This window comes from Delphinus delphis, chromosome 10, assembly GCF_949987515.2.
Source record: "Delphinus delphis chromosome 10, mDelDel1.2, whole genome shotgun sequence".
Lineage (NCBI taxonomy): Eukaryota > Metazoa > Chordata > Mammalia > Artiodactyla > Delphinidae > Delphinus > Delphinus delphis.
In genome coordinates, this window is record NC_082692.2 from 43,071,278 (window position 1) to 43,096,799 (window position 25,522).

General features: G+C 37.2%; 1 protein-coding gene across 1 annotated transcript in view; it reads right to left on the bottom strand.

Moving 5' to 3' along the window:
* Nucleotides 1-545: 545 nt before the first annotated feature.
* The window catches only part of BMP5 (bone morphogenetic protein 5), a 117,282-nt gene continuing 92,305 nt past the window's right edge, over nt 546-25,522 (bottom strand). The window contains exons 4-7 of the mRNA XM_060021356.1: nt 17,635-17,829; nt 5,979-6,055; nt 4,564-4,674; nt 546-815 (exon numbers count right to left, since the gene is read on the bottom strand). Of these exons, the coding sequence (XP_059877339.1) occupies nt 666-815; nt 4,564-4,674; nt 5,979-6,055; nt 17,635-17,829 (533 nt within the window). The 3' untranslated portion in view covers nt 546-665. The remainder of the gene's footprint in view (nt 816-4,563; nt 4,675-5,978; nt 6,056-17,634; nt 17,830-25,522) is intronic.

Genomic DNA, 25,522 nt, shown 5'->3' on the forward strand with positions numbered 1-25,522 from the left:
GAAAAATTTACAACCCATGAGCCAAGAAGGAACGCTTTCCTACAGTTACACCAATTCTGTTCAAACAAATAGTTATGACAATTATGTGCAACCTTTCAGCTTCTGTGTTCTGCCTCCCATTTATTTATTCAAATCCAGTTCAACATTTCACTTTATCTAACGAAGCAGAAACTCTCAAAGAAAAATTGTGTTCCTCCAAGAATTTTTGTTTGGGGTGGTTATTTTGTTAAGTTTTATTTCTAAATAAATATCCTATCAGAGTTTTCATTGGCACAGCCTAACCAAATGCATTCAGTTTCCTTCAACAATACTTAACAGTCAAAGGAGTTCTGCCTAATTTCAGAAAATTATGTAAAAAGTGTAATACTTTAAAAAATGTTGAAATGGAATTGGACTCAGCATATCCTATTGAAAGTTAGATTGTGTGATCTATTGCATACTGCAGTGACCTATAAAATACATTTTATTGAAAAGGCATCCACAAAGGAGAATATATACCTTTAAATAAATAAAAGTGACTATATACATGATACTGTACATAGGTTAGAGAGATGAAATGAGCCAGACTAATTTTATGAAATTCCCCTTTTATCTGAAAGGATACTTTTTATTGTAGTCATAAACCTTAACACAGATCTTTTTCTTATTACCATTATTATCTAATATTAGTGGCAGCCACACGAACGCACTACCATATTTCTGTATTTTTTCAAAATGACATTGGAGCTGTCATCAAAGTACAACACAGAGATGGCGTTTAATTTGGTTGGCGCGCAGCAAGGCTTTGGTACGTGGTCAGGAAACATCAGATGAACCTGGGGGGGAAAAACATTTTGTTCTTTAAGAATTAAGATAGACATTTTGTCTGCAGCTTGAAAGTAATATTCTTGTTTTATCACTGACTATCAGCACCCCCTTAAGCTACCTCTCTTTCTTCTGTTTATGTTCCATGGCAGGGTGGGGTAGGGCTGGTAGTGAAGGGTGTATTAAGTATTAACACCTAGACTCGACCCACCAGTTCTAATTACATGTTGGCGCTTTAAAAAATATTCTACCAAGGAAGGAAAACTCTCTCTATGGAATATTCAGTGGAAATTTTCCTGGAGGAAAGAACATGGCAACTAGCACTGGGTTGCTTTTGGTTAAAATGACCACTTCTATTTACTTCATGAGAAATACAGAAGTTCTAAATGCAAAATCAATGAAGCCATACCACTGCACTGTAGAAAGATGTGGATCTAAGAATTATTTTTGAAAGGATAACTAAACAGTAAATCAATAACTTTGTTTGACAATAAAATTAAAAGCTGTGCCAACTCTTCATTTTCCATGATAAAGGAAGCATACAAATCACAGCAAAATAAACTCCAGGTAAAATCCAATACTTGCTTTAAAACAATGATTTCAACTATTCTCCCCATAAGTTCTTATCAGATTGGCCAGAGTGTAACATCCTTTGACTTGCTTTCTCCCCTAGACAAGTGCCAAAAAGCAGGCTAAGCTAAAGCAGAGGCAAGGAGCCTAGATATTTTAAAAATTAAATATCCATCTTCCCCACCAAAGCCTGAAAAGGCAAGCTGTACATGGACAATGAAATGCTTAAGTAAAGGGTTTGTTCTCACTTTGATCAGACTGGCAGGTTTGCCTCTGATGTTCAATAATCAAGGAAGGAGCCAGAACACTGTACCCCATTTCCCACCCACCCCTGCTGCCCCCAGCCCTTCCTCCAGAGGAGTTGATGGGAAGTCCCACTGCAGAGTCCTTAGGGATCTACAAAGAGAAAATACAGCTCTTAGAATCTTGGCTGCACAACCTCCTGACTGAAATGATATAGGAGCCCTGCCTATGGACAGACACAGCAGGAAAAATGAGGTGATCAGACACGGATGTGAAATTTCCTAAGACCTCACAAAACTGCAAGCTGGATGGTTTCTCCCAATTTCAGATGCAGCCTGCAGCCCTCCTCGGCTTTAACGTCCTCAACTCTCACACCAGTGATGGATAACCCCCTGCTTCAAGGACTGCCTCACCAAGCCATCACTCTGAAAAAATGGGATTGTTCTTCAATCATTTCTCAAACAGTTGTCACAAACCTGCTCTCCTTTAACAACAAACACGTCTGTCTTCTTGTTTCATGTCCTTCATAGGACAAACACAGAGAGTGTACAATGGCGGGGCGGGGTGGGGGGGAACCCACCAAACTTCCCACATCCCTTAAAGTTCTGGGATGACTTTATGCTCCACATCCCAGGACAGTGATCCAGACCAGGGTCCTGTTCCAAGTCTGTGTCAGTGTTTTAAAAAATGTTTGTTTTTAGATGCTGCCTTCTAGACTACAGTCCTAAAAGTTGACAGTATATAATTATATATTTTTTAAAAAAGAAAAAAAGAGAGAGATGGGGGGTATTTGACAAAGAGTTTTTTCCATACTTAAGCATTGTATAGCCTGAGGGAACTTGGATGCATATCTAAGGAAACACAGGAAGCTCTCTAAGTCATTGACAGTACAAAGAGCTTAACTGCTGGGAAATTAAGTGGCATTTCTCTATAGGCTAATAGTGGCTGTTCTGTCGTGACTAGGCAGAAAGACAGTGACCAGGCCTCTTCCTTTCAGGTGTGAGACAGCAGCGCTCCTCTCTCTGCGATTGTTTTCAGATGACTCACGTTTCAGAATGTGAATTCTCATACAGAAGAATAGAAGGCTGGACTCCACAGACATTCTTTTCCTGGAGGAAATTTGAATACAATATACCCTTCCTTGTACCACATACCTGCTCCAGTAATGATATTCTATATCAAGAAGTGCTTATATTTATAGATAGCAAAGATGAAGGAATATGAGAATTTAAAATAGCCCCAGGAATTTACTCTATATTTTGCATATGGCAACCTTATTGGTCAAGAATCAATAAAAAGAAGAATATTTCTATGGCACTGGCAACATCAAAGCAAGCATGAGCGAGCCTGCTGGTTGGAATTTAGACTCTGGTTCTTCACTTTAGACAGTGAAATAAGAGCCATAGCAAACTAAGGTTTTCTTTAAATCAATATAAATGTTGTTATCAAGAAGGAAATAAGAGTTTCTCCCTAGACATATGGGTTTTCTGGGTATGATATATCAAAGAAATCTAGGGTGGAAAAATCGGTGTTGGGGAAGGATAAACATGAGCAAATGTTTTCCATTCATTATTAAAAAGCAACCTGATAATTTTATGTGATTGTATTCTGAAATAAATGCATATCTTCAAACTTGGGCAAAAAAAGAATATTTATAAATGACTACCTTTAAAAATATATATTTGTTTTATCTCTCTATTTCCTCTCTAATCCAAGGTTTTGACAATATCTATGCTTTACTTGCCATAGATATGTATCTTTGGTGTCTAGCTGTCTTGCAGTACCTCTGAGGTCAGAAAGATGCCAGCAAAGCATCAAGTCAAATGATTTAATCTGTCAATGTATACATACAGTTCTTTATTCATAAGGAAACTGGGATGTTATTTCCATCAGCTTTAAATTGTAAATTAAGTGTGAAAAAAGGTAATCTTCTGAAGAGTTAACTCCTCACAAATTCTAATAGTTACTATCTCTGTTGGTCATAAACAAGCCTCACCCACAAAGACAGATGTTCTTCTAATAGCTCCTGCTCTCCTACTACCATCCACCAAGTGACTCTACTCCCATCCCATCATTGTCTTGATTCTAAAATAATGTGTTCCCTTCCTTCTGTCCTAATAACTTTTAGTTGAAATGCTCCTATGAACCCAAACTTTAATGTGGGATCACATCATGTAGGCTATGCATCTTCTAGAAGCCTCTCCCTAGTCTTCCAGAGGCTGACCTCCCCTCACCCCACATATCAAGTCACACACAGTAAGGCAGGCACATCAGACTCTCAAGGGTTTTCATGAGCTCATTAGATACAGTATGACCATTTAGAGATGATGAAATAAACATTTCATTATCTTTTTCACAAAAATAAGCCTAGATTATTAGAGATTAAGTCACTGTTATATTCCTAAGTGTGGAAGGGACAAAAGGAAGGCTAATTTCCACCTTAAAGATTATAAAGAAAAAAAAGTATCAAAAAATAGAAACCAATCTTCTACTTATACTCTATAATACATTGAAGAGCTTCCATAATACCAAAGTACGTTATAGAACATTCTTAAATGATGAGAGAAAAAACCCTCAGATGAAATTCAGTACAACTGTCATTCAATGCTTTTGCAATGACTGCTAATGAATTGTTAGGTTAGAAACAGCGCCTGTGTGGTTAGTCATATTGTCTAATGAAAAAATCAGTACACAATGACCACTTTATGTGATTACTCCAATTTTCCTCGCTGAATCCTTCCCCATTCTGGAATCAGAATTATTCTTTAGGCCAGCCTAAATTTCCTGACTATATCGACAATTGTTACTTTGGCACAATTGTTACTTTAGGAGTTTGAGAAGAGAAGAAAATGCAGTTCTAACTATAAATGGATGCTTTCCTTTGAAATAACTTTATAGGAAGTTTGCATAATAAACCACTTTCCATCCTGCAAAAAGAAAGCATACCAGAGTCTGAACTATGGCATGGTTGGTGGCATTCATATGGGCATTGAGTGGAAAAGAACATTCTCCATCACAATAAAATGCAGCATATCCTTCTGGTGCTATAATCCAGTCCTAAAATGCACAAGAAGAGAAGAAGAAATAATATCACCAAAATAAAAACACAGAAAATCAATTCTTAAAGAATAGTCAAATATAATTAATATAATATAATATAATATAATCTGGATTGGTTTCTCTTCTTAGTCCAACAATTACTGTAATAGGACAGCCTCCCCCAAGTCCTTAATTTATGGTTAAGTTAAAGTTTACAACAAAAGTATAAATATTTTCACAAGAAATTGTCCTCTGTAATTTCTCCCAAGAGGTCACTGTGTAAGATATTCATAGCCTGTATTAACCCATGTATTCATGAATAAAGCCTTAATCATGAAATAGCATTCTAAATATTGTTTAAACAGGAAATGATGAACTCTGGAAAGTTCAAGTGAACCAGAAAGGAAAAGAAGAATAAACTTAATTGAGATCATTCTCATTACTTCTTACTAACTCATTCCTGCTTTAGAAGCTTGACAAGCTCCTAAAGCTGTAAGATTTGTGCCTTGTCCTATTTTTCTTTCCATTCATGTGTTAACTTTATAGTCTCTTTAAAAGAAATGAATTGGAGAAAATTCCTGAGCACTGTACGTGAAAAATTTTAGGAAGCTAAAAAGTTGGCACTTATAATGGTGGCCCTGATTTTTTTTCCAGAGACGTAAAACTTGTCACCGATGTAAAATTATTGAACAATTCATGTAAATTTAAAAATGCTTACTTGTTAATATTATTTCTCAGTATAATAGCTCATATTCTGAGGATCCAATGTAATGGAATAATGTAATCTAGGCAATCCAATTTAAACTATTTCAACACAGAGCCATTAAAAATCATTTTGGTTAAATCCTCCTTCCCACCCTGTTTGTGAAGCAGATATAAAAGAAAGCAATAAGATTTTTAAGTACAAGAAAAAAATTTTTTTCTGTAGATCTACCTTATGACAGAGACATAGTCAAGGATTCTATTTCTTATACCAATAGTTTGGGACCATAGGAGGCAAATGGAAATTGCTTGAGTTAATCTGAAAAATGGTATTAAAATGAAAACTTGGGGATATTTAAACAACAGGGTTTTTTTTTTCACTCTCTAAGTGTGCATTTCTTCTTCAGCATAATTGTTTTTTTTTAACCATAAACTCTGTTATGTTTCAATGGTGAAAGGATAATGGAGAAATAAAAATGATGTGGATAATCTATATACTGAATAGTCACGTCGAAAATAATTGGTTACTGTATAGGAAAAATTACTGACAAAGACTCTGAGTAATTCAGGATTGATAATAAAGCAAAAAAGAAGCAGCCATGTTGGCTGACCATTCTTACCTGCCATCCCAGATCCCGGAAGCTCACGTAGAGTTCATGCTTCTTACAGGCTTGTTTTTGTTCACTTGTGTTATAGTCTGAAGATAAAAATCAGATTTTCAACAAACGGCAGTCTATCAGGTATACTAATATTTCTTTTGTGAGTTCACTGATAAAATCAAAAGGAGGCTGTATTTGAAGTCGTGAAACATGAGTTTGAATCTCAAAGTGAAAGCCACTTACTAGCCACGTGAACTTCAAGCAAGTCACTAGCCTTGAATGTTTTCTTCTGTAAAATGCAGACAACACCATGTACCTTGAGAAGTTCTAATAAGGATCAGGTTGTATCCTTTGTGTTGTGATGGTGAACAGCCTGACACCTGGCACTCAATGAATGCTTTCATTAATTCACTCAAACTACAGTGGTGCTTACTATATTCATGTATATTAAATATTCAAACAACACTTCTTTTATTCTTCCATGAGACAAACACTGGGAGAGGACCAACTGGGATGCTACAGAGTTGATTTTATCTTAATAAATATCTCAAACTCAGGATACCCGAAGTGGAGCTTCTGATTGCCTCCCCCCTCACCCCCAAACTAGTTCCACCTATAGAGGACAGATAGCAACTTCCCAGGCAAAAGAAACAAACACAAAAACTGGAGTCAAAACGTACTCATTTTATTTCTCACCTCCACATCCAATCTGTCAGGAAATCCTTACACATTTCACCTCCAAATACATCCAAAATTCACCCACCCTCACCACCTCCATGATGGGTTCTGGTCCAAACCAGCACCATCTCTCTCCTGAATTACTGCCACATCCTTACTGCTATTCTTCCTGCTCTGCCCTGCCCCAACCCACCCCCATATCAAAGCAGCCAAGAGTCAGCTCAATTATGCCACGCTCCAGCAAAATGTCCCACCGCGGTTCCCATATCAGGCCATGACGTCTCCTTGTTGTTTTGCGCACAGGTCCGCTTTCTCCCACCTTGGGGTCTTCACTCTCATCCCACCCCCCTTCCCTGCAATGCTCTTCCCCTGGATATCTACTTATCTAAGTCTCAAAGCTTCTTCAGTTCTTTGCTTAAGCATCATCTTGTCAACAAGGCCTTCACTGACTACCCTATTTCAGATCCCAACTCCCACTCCGATATTTCTCTCCCGCCTTGCTCTGATTTTTTTTTATCCATTTTGCTGATCATCTCTTAATATGCTACGCCATTTACTTATTTATCATGTACTTTGGTTCTTGCCTGTTTCTTCCCTCTAGAATGTCAGCTCCCCAAGGGTAAAAATCTTGTCTGGTCCCATTTGGTGCTCTGATATACCCCAAATCTCAGGAACAGTGCCTGGCACACAGTAAGTACTCAATAAATATTTGAGGAATCAAAGAATGAATTCCTCAGAATATTCCAGAAATGACTTGTAGCAAAGAAAATACATGATTTCCAGGACTTATTTTGGAATATAATCTGAAAAACCCATAACCTTTGATAACTGATTAAAGGAATTAAGAATAGAGAATCCCCAATCACGTCTGGAATAAAGTAAAACACTGCAGAAACACAAAAAATCTCTCTATATTATTGTCTCTGGGGTTTATTCATAATTTATATAAATAATATTCAAAAAGCTAACCCATTTTAATTATTTCTAACACAAATAAATGAAAGAGGAAAAAATTTAGGGTGATGGGAGCCACAAAATAATTTATTTTCAAAGAAGACAGCTAATGTTTTCATCTAGGAATAAATGCTACTTTCACTCTGACAGTTGTCTCTGGTAAATCAATGTAGCAGTTCACTGTGAAGAGCAGCCTGTCTTAAGGTGTCACCTTCCAGTTTAATTATCCTCAACCTCTAAGAAAATGTAGGCACATCAAAGATCCAAGGGGCCTGTCTTAACGGGCCCTGTCGTCTGCCTTTCACAGTGACTTCAACTAATTATTTATTTAATGTGAGTCTAGAAAACAAGATGATGATTAAATTTGAACACAGAGACTCTTTTACTTCTAGATCAGAGTTATTCCTGTGTGCAATTACCTTCATTAAAACAAATTAAATATATAGATAATGACAGAAAATGGAGAAAAGGGAATTTATTTGAAACTTAGCATTCTTCTTCTTTGGGTAAACTTTTCTCCTAATTGAAATAGCAAATGGAGTTAAGTTTGTCCAGGCAATAAACAAGGGTACTGTAATAATAAGTATAATACCATGAAATGGATAAGTTTGAACCCTGCATCATTTTTAGGGAAAAGGAATAACTAATTCTAATATTAGTTTGACTGCATAAACTTCTTATTTTTTTTTAATTTATTTTTGGCTGTGTTGGGTCTTCATTTCTGTGCGAGGGCTTTCTCTAGTTGTGGCAAGCGGGGGCCACTCTTCATTGCGGTGCGCGGGCCTCTCACTATCGCAGCCTCTCCTGTTGCGGAGCACAGGCTCCAGATGCGCAGGCTCAGTAGTTGTGGCTCACAGGCCTAGTTGCTCCGTGGCATGTGGGATCTTCCCAGACCAGGGCTTGAACCCGTGTCCCCTGCATTAGCAGGCAGATTCTCAACCACTGTGCCACCAGGGAAGCCATGCATAAACTTCTTGATATTTAGAATTTTTTAAAAATAAAGTCAGCTATGCATTAGACCAGGGACCAGCAAACGTTTACTCAAAAAGGACAGATAGTATATATTTCAGGCTACAAGTTTCCCCCTCTCAGTGACTCAACTCTGCCCCAGTAGCATGAAAGCAGCCGTAGATAGTATGTGAATGGATGGATATGGCTATATTGCAATAAAATTTTGCTTATGGAGCCTAAAATTTCAATTTCATATAATTTCTGAGTGAAACAAAGTATTATTCTATTTCGAGTATTTTTCACACATCTAAAAATGTAAAAACCATTGTTAGCAATTGGGCGGTACAAAAACAGGCGATGGCTGGATTTGACTCTTAGGCCTTACTTTGCCGAACCCTGCATCAGACAGTCATGGGAATATTTATTCATTTATCCTTGTCTTAATGAAAGGCATGGAATGTGAATAAAGACCTTATAGCCAATAACACATGCAAGTATATCTGAAAAGCCATAAACTATGTCTAAGGTTATTTGAATTCCATGTTTATAAAAAAAGAAAGAAAGTCAAACTCAAAAGTCAAAATAGATCTGTTTCATCTATGCAGCTTTTCATGCAGGCTCAGTGATGTATATAATGTAACATCACATAAAGGTAACGAGCAATAAATTTATAACAGAATCTTGTTCCAAGAGTCTGATTTCATAGAGCATTAGGACCATATGCTTAGTCTGTCAGAAATAAAAATGAATGGATACTGAGTAAATGTTGTACCCAAACCAGCAAAGTCTGCAGTTAGGTTTACTAAATGGTTGGCAGAATAAACTGTGGGAGGAAAGGCAAAGAAATTAAATTTATATCTTTAGAAAATAGTGATTGGCAGCCCTTCAAATATGAAAATGAGATGGACATGATGCTGCTGTTGACAAACCTGCGTAGAAATGAAGAGTCGCACCAGAAACTACTAAACGTTCTGGAGCCACAGCCAACACTAGAAAAGTATGCTAGCATTCCTCAACCACAAGGCAGGTATCACAGACACGTATTTCCCTCTTAATGGTAATAATATTGGGAAACCAGTTCCAAAATATTGAAAATATTGTTAAATACTTTATGCCAATTTGTTTATGATCAATTTCTGGAAACAATGCAAATTTATTTATATCTTTACAAGCTATATTTTTTTCTTCCAGTTTTATTGAGATGTAATTAACATACAGCACCGTACAACTTTAAGGTGTACAGCATAATGGTTTGACTCACATACATCATGAAGTGATGATCACAGTAAGTTTAGTGAGCAGTCATCATCTCACACAGATACAAAATCAAAGAAATAGAAAATTGTTTTCCTTGTGATGAGAACGCTTAGGATTTACTCGCCTAACAACTTTTGTATATAACGTACAGCAGTGTTAATCATATTCATCATGCTATATATTACATCCCTAGAACTTATTTATCTTATAAATGGGAGCTTGTACTTTTTGATTACCTTCATCCAGTTCCCCCTCATCCCCCAATAATGCAAATTTAATCTTTGTCTTAGTTTGATTTTTCTTAATTTTTGATTATTTTGTCATAGAAAAAAAATTAAATACATGATTTAAAAAAATCCTGAGGGCTTCCCTGGTGGCGCAGTGGTTGAGAGTCCGCCTGCCGATGCAGGGGACATGGGTTTGTGCCCCGGTCCAGAAAGATCCCACATGCTGCAGAGCTGCTGGGCCCGTGAGCCATGACCGCTGAGCCTGTGCGTCTGGAGCCTGTGCTCCGCAACGGGAGAGGCCACAACAGTGAGAGGCCCGCGTACTGCAAAAAACAAAACAACAACAACAACAACAAAAAACCCAAAAACCCAAAAAATATCCTGTGATCTACATAGGGTTAGGGCTTCAATGGTCTGTCCAGTACTCCCTGAAGAAACAACCTAATAAAGAAACACATGCTAACCTAGCTATGAAGGGCACAAAAGAAATAAGTCCAAAAAACTCCATATACCAGTATGGGTTTCTTTTTTCTTTAAAATCTAGCATTAGTGTCTTTAAGGAATAAAATGTAGGTGAATCTGTAAAAGAGAAGAAAAAAATCCAAAATAGAATTTAACATTTAAATACATCAACAGCTTAAGCCAAATATGATGAGATACTGTGTTTCAAAGCAAAGGAGATGTCAACATTCTCTTACTTAATTCCTAGAGGGAGATAACGGACGGACGTCAGCACCCACAGCTTCAGGATGTTCATTAATTCATAGAAAATGAAAATGACAAATGAATGAAGGTATCAGAGGTAAAATAGCAGGAATGGTGTTACCGTAGACTGTTCAATACTGTAAATTTTGATATGGCCTTGGGGGTAGATAAACCCCAAGCAAATAGCAATCCCCCCCAAAGATGAGGGATTTCAAATGCCACTGCTACTCTCGCTTAATCTCCATCTCCCACATCCAGTGAATGACTCGCCCAAATTTACGTATGACCCAGTAGGAATTACTGTTATTTATTTATGTAGGGATAATTGTGTTTGTCTATGTATGAGTGTGTGACACAGAACAGGCACCACAACATAATAACTGTCTGGTGTGTTTGCTTAACTCTGCTTAGCAAAGCCTCTGTGGGTGATGCAACAAACATTCTCACCTTAGAGCTCGTTGACATAAAAACCCATCCACAAACGTGAGTCTCCGAATGCCTACCAGACATCTATGTGTGAAAGTTTCCCAGAGGCCGCCGACTCACTATTTTTGTTTCTGACCTCATACTCCTTACATTCCTTCTACTTGGTTAACAGGATAACCAGTCATCTAGTGGCCCAAGACAGAAAATTGAGTACGTTTCTCGATTTTCTTTCTTTTACCCTCCTACCCTGCATTAAATCCATCCCCAACCCCCTTTAACCAACACACCTCTAGCCTAGTTAACCTAGCAGAAGTGCTTTGCACTCTTGGTCACCTCACACTACCCGGACATCCTCTTTGGGAATTTGGTCCTAGGATAACCCTTCATCCCTGTCTCCTCCTTCCTCTCTGACCTTAAGTCTTTTGCCTAGTTTATGGAATTCCTTTTTCTCCTTTGTCTATACTAAAGTGCTGATGTTCCCACTGGGGGCTCCATCCTTGACGTTTCTCTCTTACCCTGGTTTCCATGGCAGTGTCAAGTCCTGTGCTTCATCTAACCATTGGGGCTCATAGCTGCGTCTTTTTCCTACACCTTTCACTTACTCTTGACACGCCCATTTCTGGAGTGCTGCCGGCTCCATTCCACATATTTTGGTTTCTACTTCCTCTCTCTCCAATCTATAATCTTCACTGTTTGGGGTATGGGACTAGACTTTTAATCATATTTTCACGTTCAGTTTTACCCCTTGGCATCTCATCCATCATTTTGATGCCAAATTGAACTTTTTAAAATGTGTTTCTGATTGTGAGACTCCTTTTTTTCCAACTGCCTGCACAGAAGCATCATAGTTCCTGACCATCACACACCTACACGTTATGACTTGGTCCCTGCATGACTTTCTATCTGACATCACACTGCTCTCGCACAAGAACCTGCACACCCGACAATTGGACACTGGTACGTGGTTCTATAACTGTGCACATAAGTCTGAAATAGCTTCACCCACCCCTCCATTTCTGGAAAATGTCTATTCTTTCTCATGAGTCACACACTATCCTTACTTCTCCCACACTACCTTGTACCTACTCTAGTGGAATTATCTCCTGATTAGTACTAGCGGGCATGTCTTTCCCATTGTCTGTGGGAGCGCTTTTTAGGAAGCAAAATTCTTATGCTACCCATCTTTCATGAGCATATAGTTAATACTTGCTTGTCACATTGTGGGTGCTTATTTAACACTGAATAAATATTTTACAATGAACCATGCCCAGATAAATTATCTCTCTAGAATTCTCTCTAGATAGAAATTTGACAATAAGTGACCAGGGGTATGGGTACTGATTAGAGAAAGAGGATTTCTAGTCTTCTCTGATGTAAAAGTCTGAACTTTTTAGGTACCAGTTCTGAAAAACCAAACCTTAATTTGACAAATAATAATGATAATGCCTAAACCTGAATGAGTACGTACCGCTGTTCTCCATTCTTTACACACATTAAATAACTAATTTAATCCTCACAATTCATGTAATTTTACCTTATGAGGCAGGTATTAGCATTTCCACTTCACAGATGAAGAAACAGACACAGAGAGACGTGACATGTCTCCGAGATTACACAACTAGGAAGTAGTGGACAGGGTTAAATGACAGAATGATAGATAGATAAATGTACAGATGGATAGATAGATGAAAAACATCTATCAGACTAGATCTAGGAACCAAAACAATTGTCGTCTGAGAAGGGATTTTCAAAATTTTGCATATTCAGGGCACAGATACCAGCTTTTAGTGTTAATTACTGGAAAAACCATGTAGATTAATACCATTCTCACACATGCAGCTTTGCAGGATTTTCACTGCAGCATTGATTTTGAAAGCTCCAATTTAAAAACAACCAAAATTTCTTTTTAAGAGTGACGTGATTAAATAAACTCTGATACAAGCGTTACTGAATATATTGTAGCAGTTAAAAAAAAAATGAAGTCACCATTTTGAAAGATGGCTGAAATACGTTGTTTAAAAACACATAAGACCAACTATATGACAACAAGAGTGAATCCTAAGGTAAACTATAGACGTTGGGTGATTGCGATGTCTCAGTGTAGGTTCATCTTTGGAAAGAAACGCACCATCCTGGTGAGTGATGTTGATAATGGGGGAGGTATGCATGTGTGGAGGCAGCGAGTACATGGGAAATCTCTGTACCTCCCTCTCAATCTTCTTGTGAACCTAAAACTGCTCTTAAAAAGTATGTAAAAATAGGAACCCTCCTGCACTGTTGGTGAGAATGTAAATTGGTGCAGCCACTATGGAGAACAGTATGGAGGTTCCTTAAAAATCTAAAAATAGAACTACCATATGACCGTGCAATCCCACTCCTCAGCATATATCAAGAGAAAACTATAATTTGAAAAGATACATGCACCCCTATGTTCATAGCAGCACGGTTTACAATAGCCAAGACATGGAAGCAACCTAAATGTCCATTGACAGATGAATGGATAAAAAAGATGTGGTAAATATATACAATGGAATATTATTCAGCCATAAGAAAGGAAATAATTCCATTTACAGCAATATGGATGGACCTTCAGATTATCATACTAAATGAAGTAAGTCAGATAGAGAAAGACAAATATTATGTGATATCACTTATATGTGGAATCTAATAAAAATGATACAACTTATGTACAAAACAAAAATGGACTCACAGACGTAGAAAACAAACTTATGGTTACCAGAGAGGATGGGGGGAGGATAGATAAATTAGGAGTTTGAGATTAAAATATACACACTACTATATATAAAATAGATAAGCAATAAGGACGTACTGTATAGCACAGGGAACTATATTCAATATCTTGTAATAACCTACAGTGGAAAAGAATCTGAAATAGAATATATATGTGTGTGTGCATATATATACATATGTATATACACACACACATATAGAACATAACAAAATATATTCTCCAAAAGTGATGTATATACGGAGGAAAAGATTTGGAAGTACATGTATCAAGTTGATACTTGTGTATCAGTATAACCTATCTCAAAAGAATTAGATGTAGGTGATCAGAGGAGAATTTTAGCTTTATTGAAGACTTGATTATTTTTAAATAATGAAAATGTATATTAATTATATAATATAAAACAGTCTAAACAAATAATCCCAATTAATTTTTCCTTCTGGTTTTAATATTTTTGTCCAAGAGGCATGATTTTACACTGTATCCATTAGGCAAGAGATAGTGCCTGTCAAAGAGCTGGGAGTTGCAGAGTGTCCCCATTTTATTTATTTATTTATTTATTTATTTATTTATTGGCTGCACCATGCACGCAGCATGAGGGATCCTAGCTCCCCAACCAGGGATCGAACCCTTGCCCCTGCAGTGGAAGCGCGGAGTCTTAACCACTGGACAGCCAGCAAAGCCCCAGAGTGTCCCCATTTTAATGCCTCTTTGAAAGACTTCTTAAGAAATCACCATGGTTCCAGGCAGGGCACCAATGATTGGATTCACCTTCAAAGATCCCTAGTACCAAGCTTGCAATAAGCACCTTTTCAAGCAGTTCTGCAGTGAATCAGGACTTGCCATGTGCCCTGTAAACTCTTAATGTTCTATTTTTTTCGGCACTGATATAGTGCTCAAAACAGCATCTTGCTTTTGGTAGGTTCTTTAAAATCTTATCAACTTGGTGCCTTTCCATCTTAAAGGGTGGCTCCCTTAACATTTAGCTAATGCCTACATTTTCTTACCCCCAAACCCAAGTTCAAATGAAAATCAACTGTGCTGGCTCATCGTGAAACAAGCAACATCTTTCACAAAGTGTCTGCTCAACTTTCTTGCCAAAAACCTGAAGAGGACCAAAGAGGGAGGATTTCTGCAGAAAATCTGGGAGCAGTGGTTCTGTGCATAGGCACCTGAAAAAGGAACTTAGTTTTTCCCATACAGGCAACACGTTAAGGTCTTCAACGTGTGTTTGTGAAGTTGCTATTTTGTGTTAGACCCTGTTCTAGGCTCTCCACAAAGAAGAAAGAAGAAAGAAATGAGGTAAAGGCAGCAAGAATGACCTGGGTTCTCCTGCACTGTTGGAGACTTTTAACATTTGAGGATATGCTTTGCAAAAAAAAAAAAAAAAAAAAATGCAACCAAGCAAACTTCTAATACGACTCTCTCCCTTCTTCCTCCTGGCCCCGTTCTTAGTTATGGAGTCTTCACACAGTATTTTATTGTAAAAGCCTAGTAGTATTACAGCATTTACTATTTATATTTGGATAATTTTAAAATTTCACTGGCATTTCAAGTCTCCTAAGTATCAAATTTTATGTTTATATTAACCCCCTGTCTTTCAGGCCAAATCCTATGAGACTTTTTCCCGTCTGCTTGATTACTAACTATTGAAAGGTTAAGTCTCATACACACAAACCAGCTACTTTCTTTCTTCTTATTATCAAAATATGAGCATGTTCCAAAACCATCTACTGCATATTTCACAGAAATGGGTGCCAATGACACACCTTTTAAAAAGAAAATATTGGTCTATATTAGAATAATTTTGTACTCTGAATGGTGTTAGGAAACTGATGAAAAGTTACGTGATTTCTGTGCCATGTGTTTTATTCATCTCTAGTTATAGAAGCACATTTGTTACTTGTGGTCAGGAAGGGAAGATAAATAGAGTTCACCAATAGGGAGAAGGATTCGGATGATTTCAGTTGCTGGAACGCCTCTGCCAGAGTCATTATGAGCTCTAATAATACGTAGGCAACTTATCCTTTTTCCTTTGTAATTTCCTCAAAAATTATTTACTAGTCTATTCAAGATTTAACAAATCTTTTTCTTAATGCAGTCTGCTACATTAAATTAAAAACATTTCAACCCATTTCAGAACCATTCTACATGGAAAGAAAAATATACAACTTTGACAGGCTAGTATTTACAAGGAAGAAAAGGTCTTAGAAAGTTATTTTTCTCCATCTTTCATATTAAGCCATTACAATGTTTGCCAAACTAAATATCTTGTGAAGATTTTTATAAAATAGCCTTGTAATAAGGCACTAATATCACGTTTTACTTTCAAGTGAAAGAGACACAGTTAAACTTACTTGATGGAAAATTATTTTAAAACATGGCTTTCTGCGTAGCATGTAATTCAGTATAATGCAATTCCATATAGAACTCTTCCCTCTGCTTCTGTGGCTAGATGCACAAAACAGACTTCTTTCTAACACGATTCTCCTGTACCTGCACTCTAGGAGGGTTCCAGTGAGCTCCACTTAGTATTTTTGTTGAGTGTCTCAGGTTCAAAAAAAATTCTGTATATTCTTGTTTCATTTATAATCATTTATAATCTTATCTATCACTCATGCATATTGGAGTAATAAAAAATTACAATATGACTTGTCAGTTTCTAGCAATTGGGAAAAAAATGAAGATTTTTTTCAGGAATAATGGCAAACACTGTCTAAATGTGTCTTTTTGGAAGAGCAAAACATTCTAATTTTCTGAAATACCCTATGCAGAGGTCATATCTGTTTTGTTCACCAGCTCATTCACTGTGCCTCACAAGTACACTGCATATGGTGGCCATCAACATAGAAGAATACACATTTTACAAATGAACAAATATGCCATACTAGATGGAATGTTCTAGGGCAAGGTTTCCCCTTCAAATGGGTTTATTTTTCATATAAGACAATTCCTAGGAATAAAATAGCCATCATTTTCATCTAAGAACAGCTTATGAAAATTTGTTGTACCAGGACTAAACAAGGTACTTAATGGTATAAATTATATTATTAAATTACTTCAGATTTTCTCAGATGAGTTCAGATCAACTGTACTTTTATCTCCCTTTCTATCAATTAATAGATTAAATTGCAAGCACAGTGGGATCAATTGTGCATTTGTAACATTTTGTTCGATTTCACATATGCAGGTATGTGTACACACACACTCAAAACAAATTATCTAGATAACAGCACTCCAAATAATTAATGGAAATATAAATATTATTTCAGTTACCATAAAATCTTCCCTGCTTCTCTTGTCATAAAAAATTTAAACTTCATGATTCACATGTACTGTTTTAAGTACCAAAGAAATCTTTTTATTTTGAGTATACCTGGTTACCCATCTATATTTGAGAGGCCCTGGAAAGGTCAGCTCACAAGTTGTGGAGTTCAGTTTGGGTTAGCCTTTGTCGATGTAGGCATTCCGTAATTTTATTACTGCCAGCTTGATTTTAATTTGAACTGCATCTTTCAACATATGAAGGCAAGTCCTACTTACAGTATTTTAAAATGAATTACTGAGTGATTTGCTGATGAAACATTTGGGGGATGCGAGAAATACCACTGGATGATTTAATAGACCAAATAAAGGTATATCCAGAGGGTAAACTTATTGTGGCTACTTGATTTGCAACACATGACCCCACCACTTTCTGTGCAGAACTGCTGCTCTGGTTTTTGCTTACCTCCAACACTGGACATTCTGGAGGAATCCTGATGAGAGCCGGATTTATTGCGGTTTTGATTTTTCCGTTTGTTGGCTGCTCTCACAGATCGGAGAAGTACCTCGCTAGCCTTGAAAAAGGCCACCATGAATGGTTGTTTTGACTGAGGCCCGTGTCTTCCCACGAGACCAGCCGACTTTACATTGATGCTGTGTCCTAGAACAGAGCGAAGGAGCACTGGGTTTATGAAGAAGAGATGAAGTTTACCTGATGGGAATGAACTCAGAGGGTACTTGCAAAAAGGGTGACTTTTTAAAACACTATCAGAATGTTTTCTCTGCAGGCCAAAGATTCTTATAAACATGGAAAGTTTACCATTACAGACAATTATCCATGCTTGATTTTCCATTTTGTATCCCTCTTTGGCCACAGAACACCGTCAGGCCTTCACTGATGGTCTCTTCTCAGACCTGGAAGTTGGCAATGTTCTAAATGGAAAGGCTTGACTCCCATTAGCCTGGAAATGTCCACGTTAAACAGTAATTTCAAAAAATTAGCTACAGGCGCTTCTGCATTAGGTGCCTTATAATTTTCCTCCATGTGATAAAATCTGAAAGGCTGGCTGGGTGTTTCTATTTTCACCAGCTTCTTTGGAGACTTTCCAGTGTTAATTAGTGTTGATAGCCTCGCCCCCTCACCTCTGGCCTGTGCCCATCGATCTTTACAAAGCTGTGATCTACTTAAAGCTCTTCAAAGATCCTTCCAGAACCCCTGCTGGGATGGAGATTTGCTGTAAGCTCCAGGTCTTTCTCCATGTAAAGGATTTTGAAGCAAACATGAAAATTACGGAATCCTTCCCCTTCTGAACTTGGACATGCCCGAATTATGTTTACTGAAAGGATTTCAGAAGATGCAAACCAAGCCTGGAGATGCTCAGGAAAGGAGAAAAATTCCAGGTGAGCTTGGATACTCACCTTGGTCTCTAAACCAGCCTGTGTCCCAGACCCTTTTGAGCCCCTGGAGTGGTTGTTTATCAGAAAAGGAGTGCACCCAGGGCCTGGGCAGGAATGGGTGAGAAGTGTCCTGGAGACTAGGAGTAGATGTTGATAAAGTATTTCTCCTTCTGGCATAGCAATAATAATTCTTATCATTATAAATGGTAAGTATTATCATTATAAAAAAACATGTTTGGAGCCCATGCTGTGTACTCTAGGCATTTTTCTAAGTGTTTTCCATGCATTATTTAATGTGATTCCACAAATACCTTAGGAGTTAGATATTACTGTTCCCCCTTTTTACAATTCACTCTTGCTATGATCTTCTCATTTAAAATAATTATCACAGAAAATTATATATATGTATATATGTGTGTGCATATATAAAGAAAACCATTAGTTAATATTGAATTCAATGAAAATCACCCAGAGAGGACAAACTGTTTAACCTTAAGTTGTACTTTTAGGTGAGAATTACTCAAAAGTCACGCAAAAAAAACAAAAAAATTCTACTCCAGATACAGAAGTTACCAATCTTTTCAGACTAATATATCATGTGGTTTCAAATACGTGCATGATTGGCCCTGCCTTGCACCCAGAAAGATGTGCCAGTTTTCTTAAAATATTTATTCAGTCACGACTGTGGGGTAGCCTCAGTCCATTCTAAGACCTGACCCACCTTGGAAGAAAAGGAAATAGGTCCCTAAAATCAATGGCATTTTAGCAAATAAACTCTTGCTCTTAACACAGTTTATTTTGGCAGCATAAACACTTTTGTGTATACTTGTATTGTGCAGGGACCCTCTACCATCAGAAAAGGAGACTGTGTTATGTGAGTCTGTGCAGCTGTTGGGAGGAACACAGAGGTCCTTTAAATGTGGAGATATTGGTTAAAAAAAATGCGTGTGTGTCAATGCAGGCAGCATCCATCAACGTCCCCAACAATTGCTCATTGGGAAAACTTGTTGCTTTCTTACAAATATGAAAATGGCCACCGGCTTCCCAAATGCCACTTCACTCTGTCCTAGCAGAGAAAGAACTTTCAAATAATCAGAGCAGTAAACCTTAAACAAATAAGCGTATGGGTTTCTCTTTTAAATGCAAACTTACAGTGGCTCCATGCCAGAGTCTATATTTCTTAGAAAAACTATATCACTGGCATAAATGAAAGAGGCAGTTTGATTTGTGGTTGGAGTAGTTTCCATTCTACTTCCACTGTAACAAATGTATTAATTCAGCTCAGACTTCCTCCTTCTGGCAGCCCTTTTGCTGTAAAAAGAGAAATTAGAAGTTCCAGCCAAATACCATACCTTGAACTGACCCACCTCAATACATAAACACTTTTACAACATGTTTATTCAGGTGTAGCACTTGAAATTGGTTTAAGATGTTTCCAGTGACAGAGAGTGCAGCAAAAGAAAAAAAAAAAAAAAAAAACAGAACTGAGAAACTTGACTGTGATGGAAGAGAATAACTGGTGATCTGTTCTTTAAATTTTGGATTTTTTTTTCAGTCTTGGAGCACAACATAAAAAGTATTTGTTGAGCTCTAAGTTTGATGTTTTAATGAAGTGATAATTTAACAGGAACAAAATTTTTACTTGTATACATGGATGACTGCAGAAATAATTTTTAATATATGATCTTTCTAATACTGAAATAGGTTGCCACACGATGGCCATGAATGGAATGCAGTAAAATCAGTTTTCCATTCATCACAATACACACTGACCCTTTTCCAGTTAAATAAGCATTGAACCCAGAGTTCCAAGTTTCCTTGGGTTTGCAAGAGGATTCCTTTTGTTATTATTCAAAAGACTTTGAATATTTTCATTTTTATCTGTGGAGAAAGAAGACTGCTCTAAAGATTTATATTTTGAAAACTGTAAAGATGTGTGTGTGTGACAAATATGGGTTTCTTGGGCTTTACAAAGGTAGATATTGCGTGTGAAGCAAAGTCCCCTTCAAAGCAACGTGAACTCCCTTTAAAATAACTTTTGATATTATTAAGTTTCCTCTTGGTTTCCTTTCCACTTCAGCAATGATGTGACTATTAAGATTCCATAAGTTCATACTTACTCAGTGGCTCTTGATCTTGAGCTACACTGTGGAAGCATTAACTATATGACCTTGTCCTTCAGACACATTATACCTCCCTTGATTATGTTGACTGAACCTTTTGAATAGGGCTGAACAGTTATTTTTCTTAGAAGTGCTAATAGAAACCCAGACTATATTGCAGGTATTAAAAATAGTGACTATTTTGTAAAATCTATTTAACAATGTTGAATTTTATTATTAAAGGTACAGGATGTTTTAGATACTGCAAATATATCAGTAAAGAAACCTACCTAAAACATTTTGATTTAGGAAAACTCTATGTAGGTGTGTATTACTGTGGTTTTATTTTTCAAAGCTAATCTTCATTTTTGACTTATTAAAAAAAGTAGGTAGGAAACATATATACATTAAGGATTGAAAATACAGTGGATAGCAGATGCAAACTATTATATATAGGATGGATAAACAACAAAATCTTACTGCATAGCACAGGGAACGATATTCTGTATCCTGTGATAAACCATAATGGAAAAGGATGAAAAAGAATAAATATACATATGTATAACTGAAAAAATAAAAAAGAATATACAGTGGAAATAAACATAACCTGGGGTAATAAAAAGAGCATTAAAATAAAAGGGTGATAAGGGACACCAGCTGGAATCCAAGCTTAATCATTTTAAGATTCAGACAAGTTTAGGCATAGCTAGAACATGGGTAAGCTAAATTCACCAGGCATATATTAGGAAGAGAATAGAAAAACCTGAAGGGAGAGAACTCATCGGAAGGAACAGGTGAACCCCTAGAGTACAGATTCAGAACAATGTCCCAGTGAGTATAAGGAAGCAGGGATTTTGAGTCTGTAACTCAGTGTTCCTTCTGGCCTTGCTCCAATGTTTGCATGATTAACTTCTTAAGAACCAGGGGATTCAAGAAAATCTAACAGACCTATTTTTACCCAAAGTCCCTGTAAAATCCTGGGAGGGCAAGGGAGCCCTACTTTGGAGTTTGGTTAATGGTGTGATACAAGTGGTGGCCAAAGATTCTTCCTACTTCAGAAGAGTGGCTTCTAAGTAGCTCCACAATGGTACAAGATGGCAGCACCAGAATGTAGGTAGGTCCAAGATGAGTTCCTGTACCAGCATCAGCTTCAGAGAGTGGTAGCAGTTCAAAGGCAAGCAAAGCAGCAATTTCATGGCATTGGGAGTTTTAAGGTGGATAAAAAACTGTCCCAAAGTGAGAGGCAGGGCAAATGATGGGATGAAATGGTCCTAGAATAAGAGGACACTTCCCTTGTGTCACATCTGACATTATACACTAGGAAGAGGGAAGGGTAGTGATCTGCTAAATGGGTGGGGTGAGAGCAAGAGAGGGAGAAGAACTTGATTGCTGGGAGTCAATTCAAGTTTAAATACACATGGGATCTCCCACACAAATGGGAGAGGAGATAGAAAAGTTTCTTTGAAGGATATACCAGCATTCCAGTGATTTCACTGATGACAGCTGGACCCAAAGAAACATGGTGCCCAATTATCCCAGGTTTCTGTATCACAGAATTCTTGAATCATAAAATAAAAGGGTGATGAGAAAAAATATGGGAGTCCAGAGTTTGATACGGGCAGAGGTATCATCTCTTGCATTTATGAAAAGAATGCCCATTAAATCTTTCCATGTGAATGTTTTTTAGAACTATTCCTATCCTGGCCATCTTGTTTTCATCTCGAAATTACTCAACAGGTACTGAGGGAAGAGAAGCAATTTGAGAAGCAAATATATGGGCATTTCTCAGTTTTATTAACTACAGAATGAATAAAGGTGGGGTTAGGATGGTATCATCTAAAGAAATAACTATTCTTTTCACACAGGTATCAAGAAGATAGTATGTGAGGCTGGCGCTTTGACTTACACATTTTGCCATAACTGAAGATGGATTCAAGACATCCAGACCTTCTCCTCTGATCCTTATGACTTTATATAAGCCTGGGGGTCAGGGTATTGTATTCACATCTGCCTAAGGACATAACTAACTATTTTCAAATTTAGAATCATCAAGACAGTAGGCTGGCAAGCCAAAGAGCCATCCCCAACTCACTAGTTTTGTATTTCAGACCATTCTTTTTGGAAAATGTGACTTTCAAAATGTTTATTTCTTTAAAAACAGGGTTATTAAAGGAGTCTCTGACAAAACAGCTCTTTAGAGACATGTTGATGTTATAAGGACAAGTGGTTCCAAATATGAGCATTTAGTTTCCTTCCAGAATACACAATTTGAAAAACATTCACTTGAGGATTTATCAGAGTCTAAACGTTGATATCACTATAAGATGTTAGCATAAATTCCACTGTTTTCTTTCCTATAAATCCACAGTATTGAACACTTAACCCAAAACACCTGTGATGAAAGTTGTGCACAAATTACCTTTTCAAAAGACGCTTACAGCATCCTTTGTGGACTAGTTCACAGAAAACAAATCACTGCGCTGTTTCTCATTCACATATTCTCTTGCTCTTTGCTTAGTTTCAATCTGTGATTAAATCTGATTCTGGTACTCTTAAATTATAGTTTCCGTGGCTCTAAATTATACTGGAATCATACCCTTTTTAGAAACAGATGATTTAAAATGTGCAGAATTCTCTACCCGGCATATAGACTAAATCATTTTTATATCAGATTTTAAGGAATGTGGGGGAGATAGAATTTTGTCTACTTAAATTCCATATACGTTTTAACTCAGTGAAATCTTAAATTAAGCAAATTGTAATCTTGCTATGAATTTCAACTATGTCATACTTTGATGAAAAATTTGCATAGTTTCTAGTTTTATAGTAAAAGCACAGACCTACTGCCAGATATTTGAAGTATCATAAATAAAATTTTACATTCCTGCTCAGAATTTTCCTGATTTTAAGATGGTTTACATTGCCTTACAATCTCAAATGAAAACAATGAAAAGCTGGGATTTTAAACTATTTCAGTGATACTGAAAACTCCCAGTAATGTGGTACTGGTTAAAAAATATATTGGTATTGAACTTCAGAGTACAAGGTAGTTACATTTTTTTTTTAGTGATTCTTCATGGTGATTCTGGGCTTCTGTTTAACAAGCCAGGCTCATCATGCAATTTCTTTGCTAGATCTTTTTATTTTCTTCTTTATCCCAACATTTAAAAGAGTAAATTAAAAAATAACCACTTTGTTCTATATAATTATATGTTGACAATTATACAGTCATTATTAAAAAGTAACAGGACTTCCCTGGTGGTCCAGTGGTAAAGAATCTGCTTTACAGTGCAGGGGACACAGGTTCAATCCCTGGTCAGGGAACTAAGATCCCACATGCCGAGGGACAACTGAGGGACAACTATGTCCACACACCACAACTACTGAGCTCATGCACCTCAACTAGAGAACCTGCATGCCACGAACTACAGAGCCCACACACTGTGGAACCTGCACACCACAACTAGAGAGAGAAAAACTTGCACTCCACAACTGGAGAGAAGCCCATTGCCACAACAAAAGATCCCGCGTGCCTCAATGAAGATCCCATGTGCCGCAACTAAGACCCGAACGGCCAAAAATAAAATAAAATAAATAATAAAAATAAAAAGTATCAAAAACAAAAGAAGGGTCAAGTGTAATAACATGTGTGAATAAGGATAAGATTCTGTAGCTGATGATAGAGAAGAAACATTGGGGGTATGACATCCACAGAGGGCAACAGGGGACCATGTCCTGACGTGCTAACATGAATGGGGGGTTGAGTATTATCTGCAGACAAGAAATGTAGTTACAATTCCTGGTAAATTCCTGGTAACACTGCAATAGAAGAAATTCATTTTCCTCTAGGATTGGAGTATGGGAAGGATAAAGTTTAAAGGAGGAAGAGATTTTTTAAAGAGTTTCCGTTCTTTCTAAAATGTTTATAGAAGGGATTCTCATGCCCTGCCGTCTGAGAAAGTCATGGGGATTAGTAAAGAAATTGGGATATTTGGTCAGAAACACGGGTATGATGGCTCAAAGCGTGATGGGGGGAAAATGCAAATAGTTGAGAACTGTAGCTCAAGAAACTTCTGAAAGGTGGGGTGGGGGGTTGCTTGGAGGAAGAAAGGCCAAGAAACATAAAGGAGAAGGGCCAGAGGTTTAGGCCTTGTTGGGGAAGCTTTCCAGAATATTCAAATTTTTTATTGAACGGAGGGTGGGGCTGAGATGATGGAAAAGGATTAGTCTCCTTCCATGGGATGTGGTCTGAAATGTGGAGGCTTACTGTCTCAGGCGTGACAAGTCCCACAAATGCTTTTTACCGGGACCCTATTTTCAGCTAGTGGAAATATGAATCTCAGACTAGGAATTGTAGTTCACCTTCACATAAGCACTTACTTACTTTTTAATAGCTCCTCTCTTTATATAGAGAGCCTTTCCCCTGAGGCCCTATGAGTTTTACAGACATCATCTGTCACATGCCCCCAAAAGATTGGTTAGCTGTTGATCTTACAGGTCTCATTTATTTTAAGAAAGCAGAAACATTCTTTTCACAAAACCATGGGAAGAGTGAATTATTTTTAGTCTCTTTTCCAGTTATTATGTGACTTCTTAAAGTAAAAAAATGTGTACACACACACATATACTTCTTTCCTTTAAAATCACAGGGGAGTTAAATAAAACTATAATGAAAGCAGGGTTTCAGCAGAAATCAACCAAAACGTCTTCAAAAACTATTTTTACGTGTTAAGATATCAATGAAGAAAAGCTTTTAGACGTCAAACGCATTTGAGTTTGTTTCATAGCAGTGAAATTAATTTCAGACTCTGCATTTTATCTCTAGTGGATTAAAGTAGACTTTGCAATGAACTT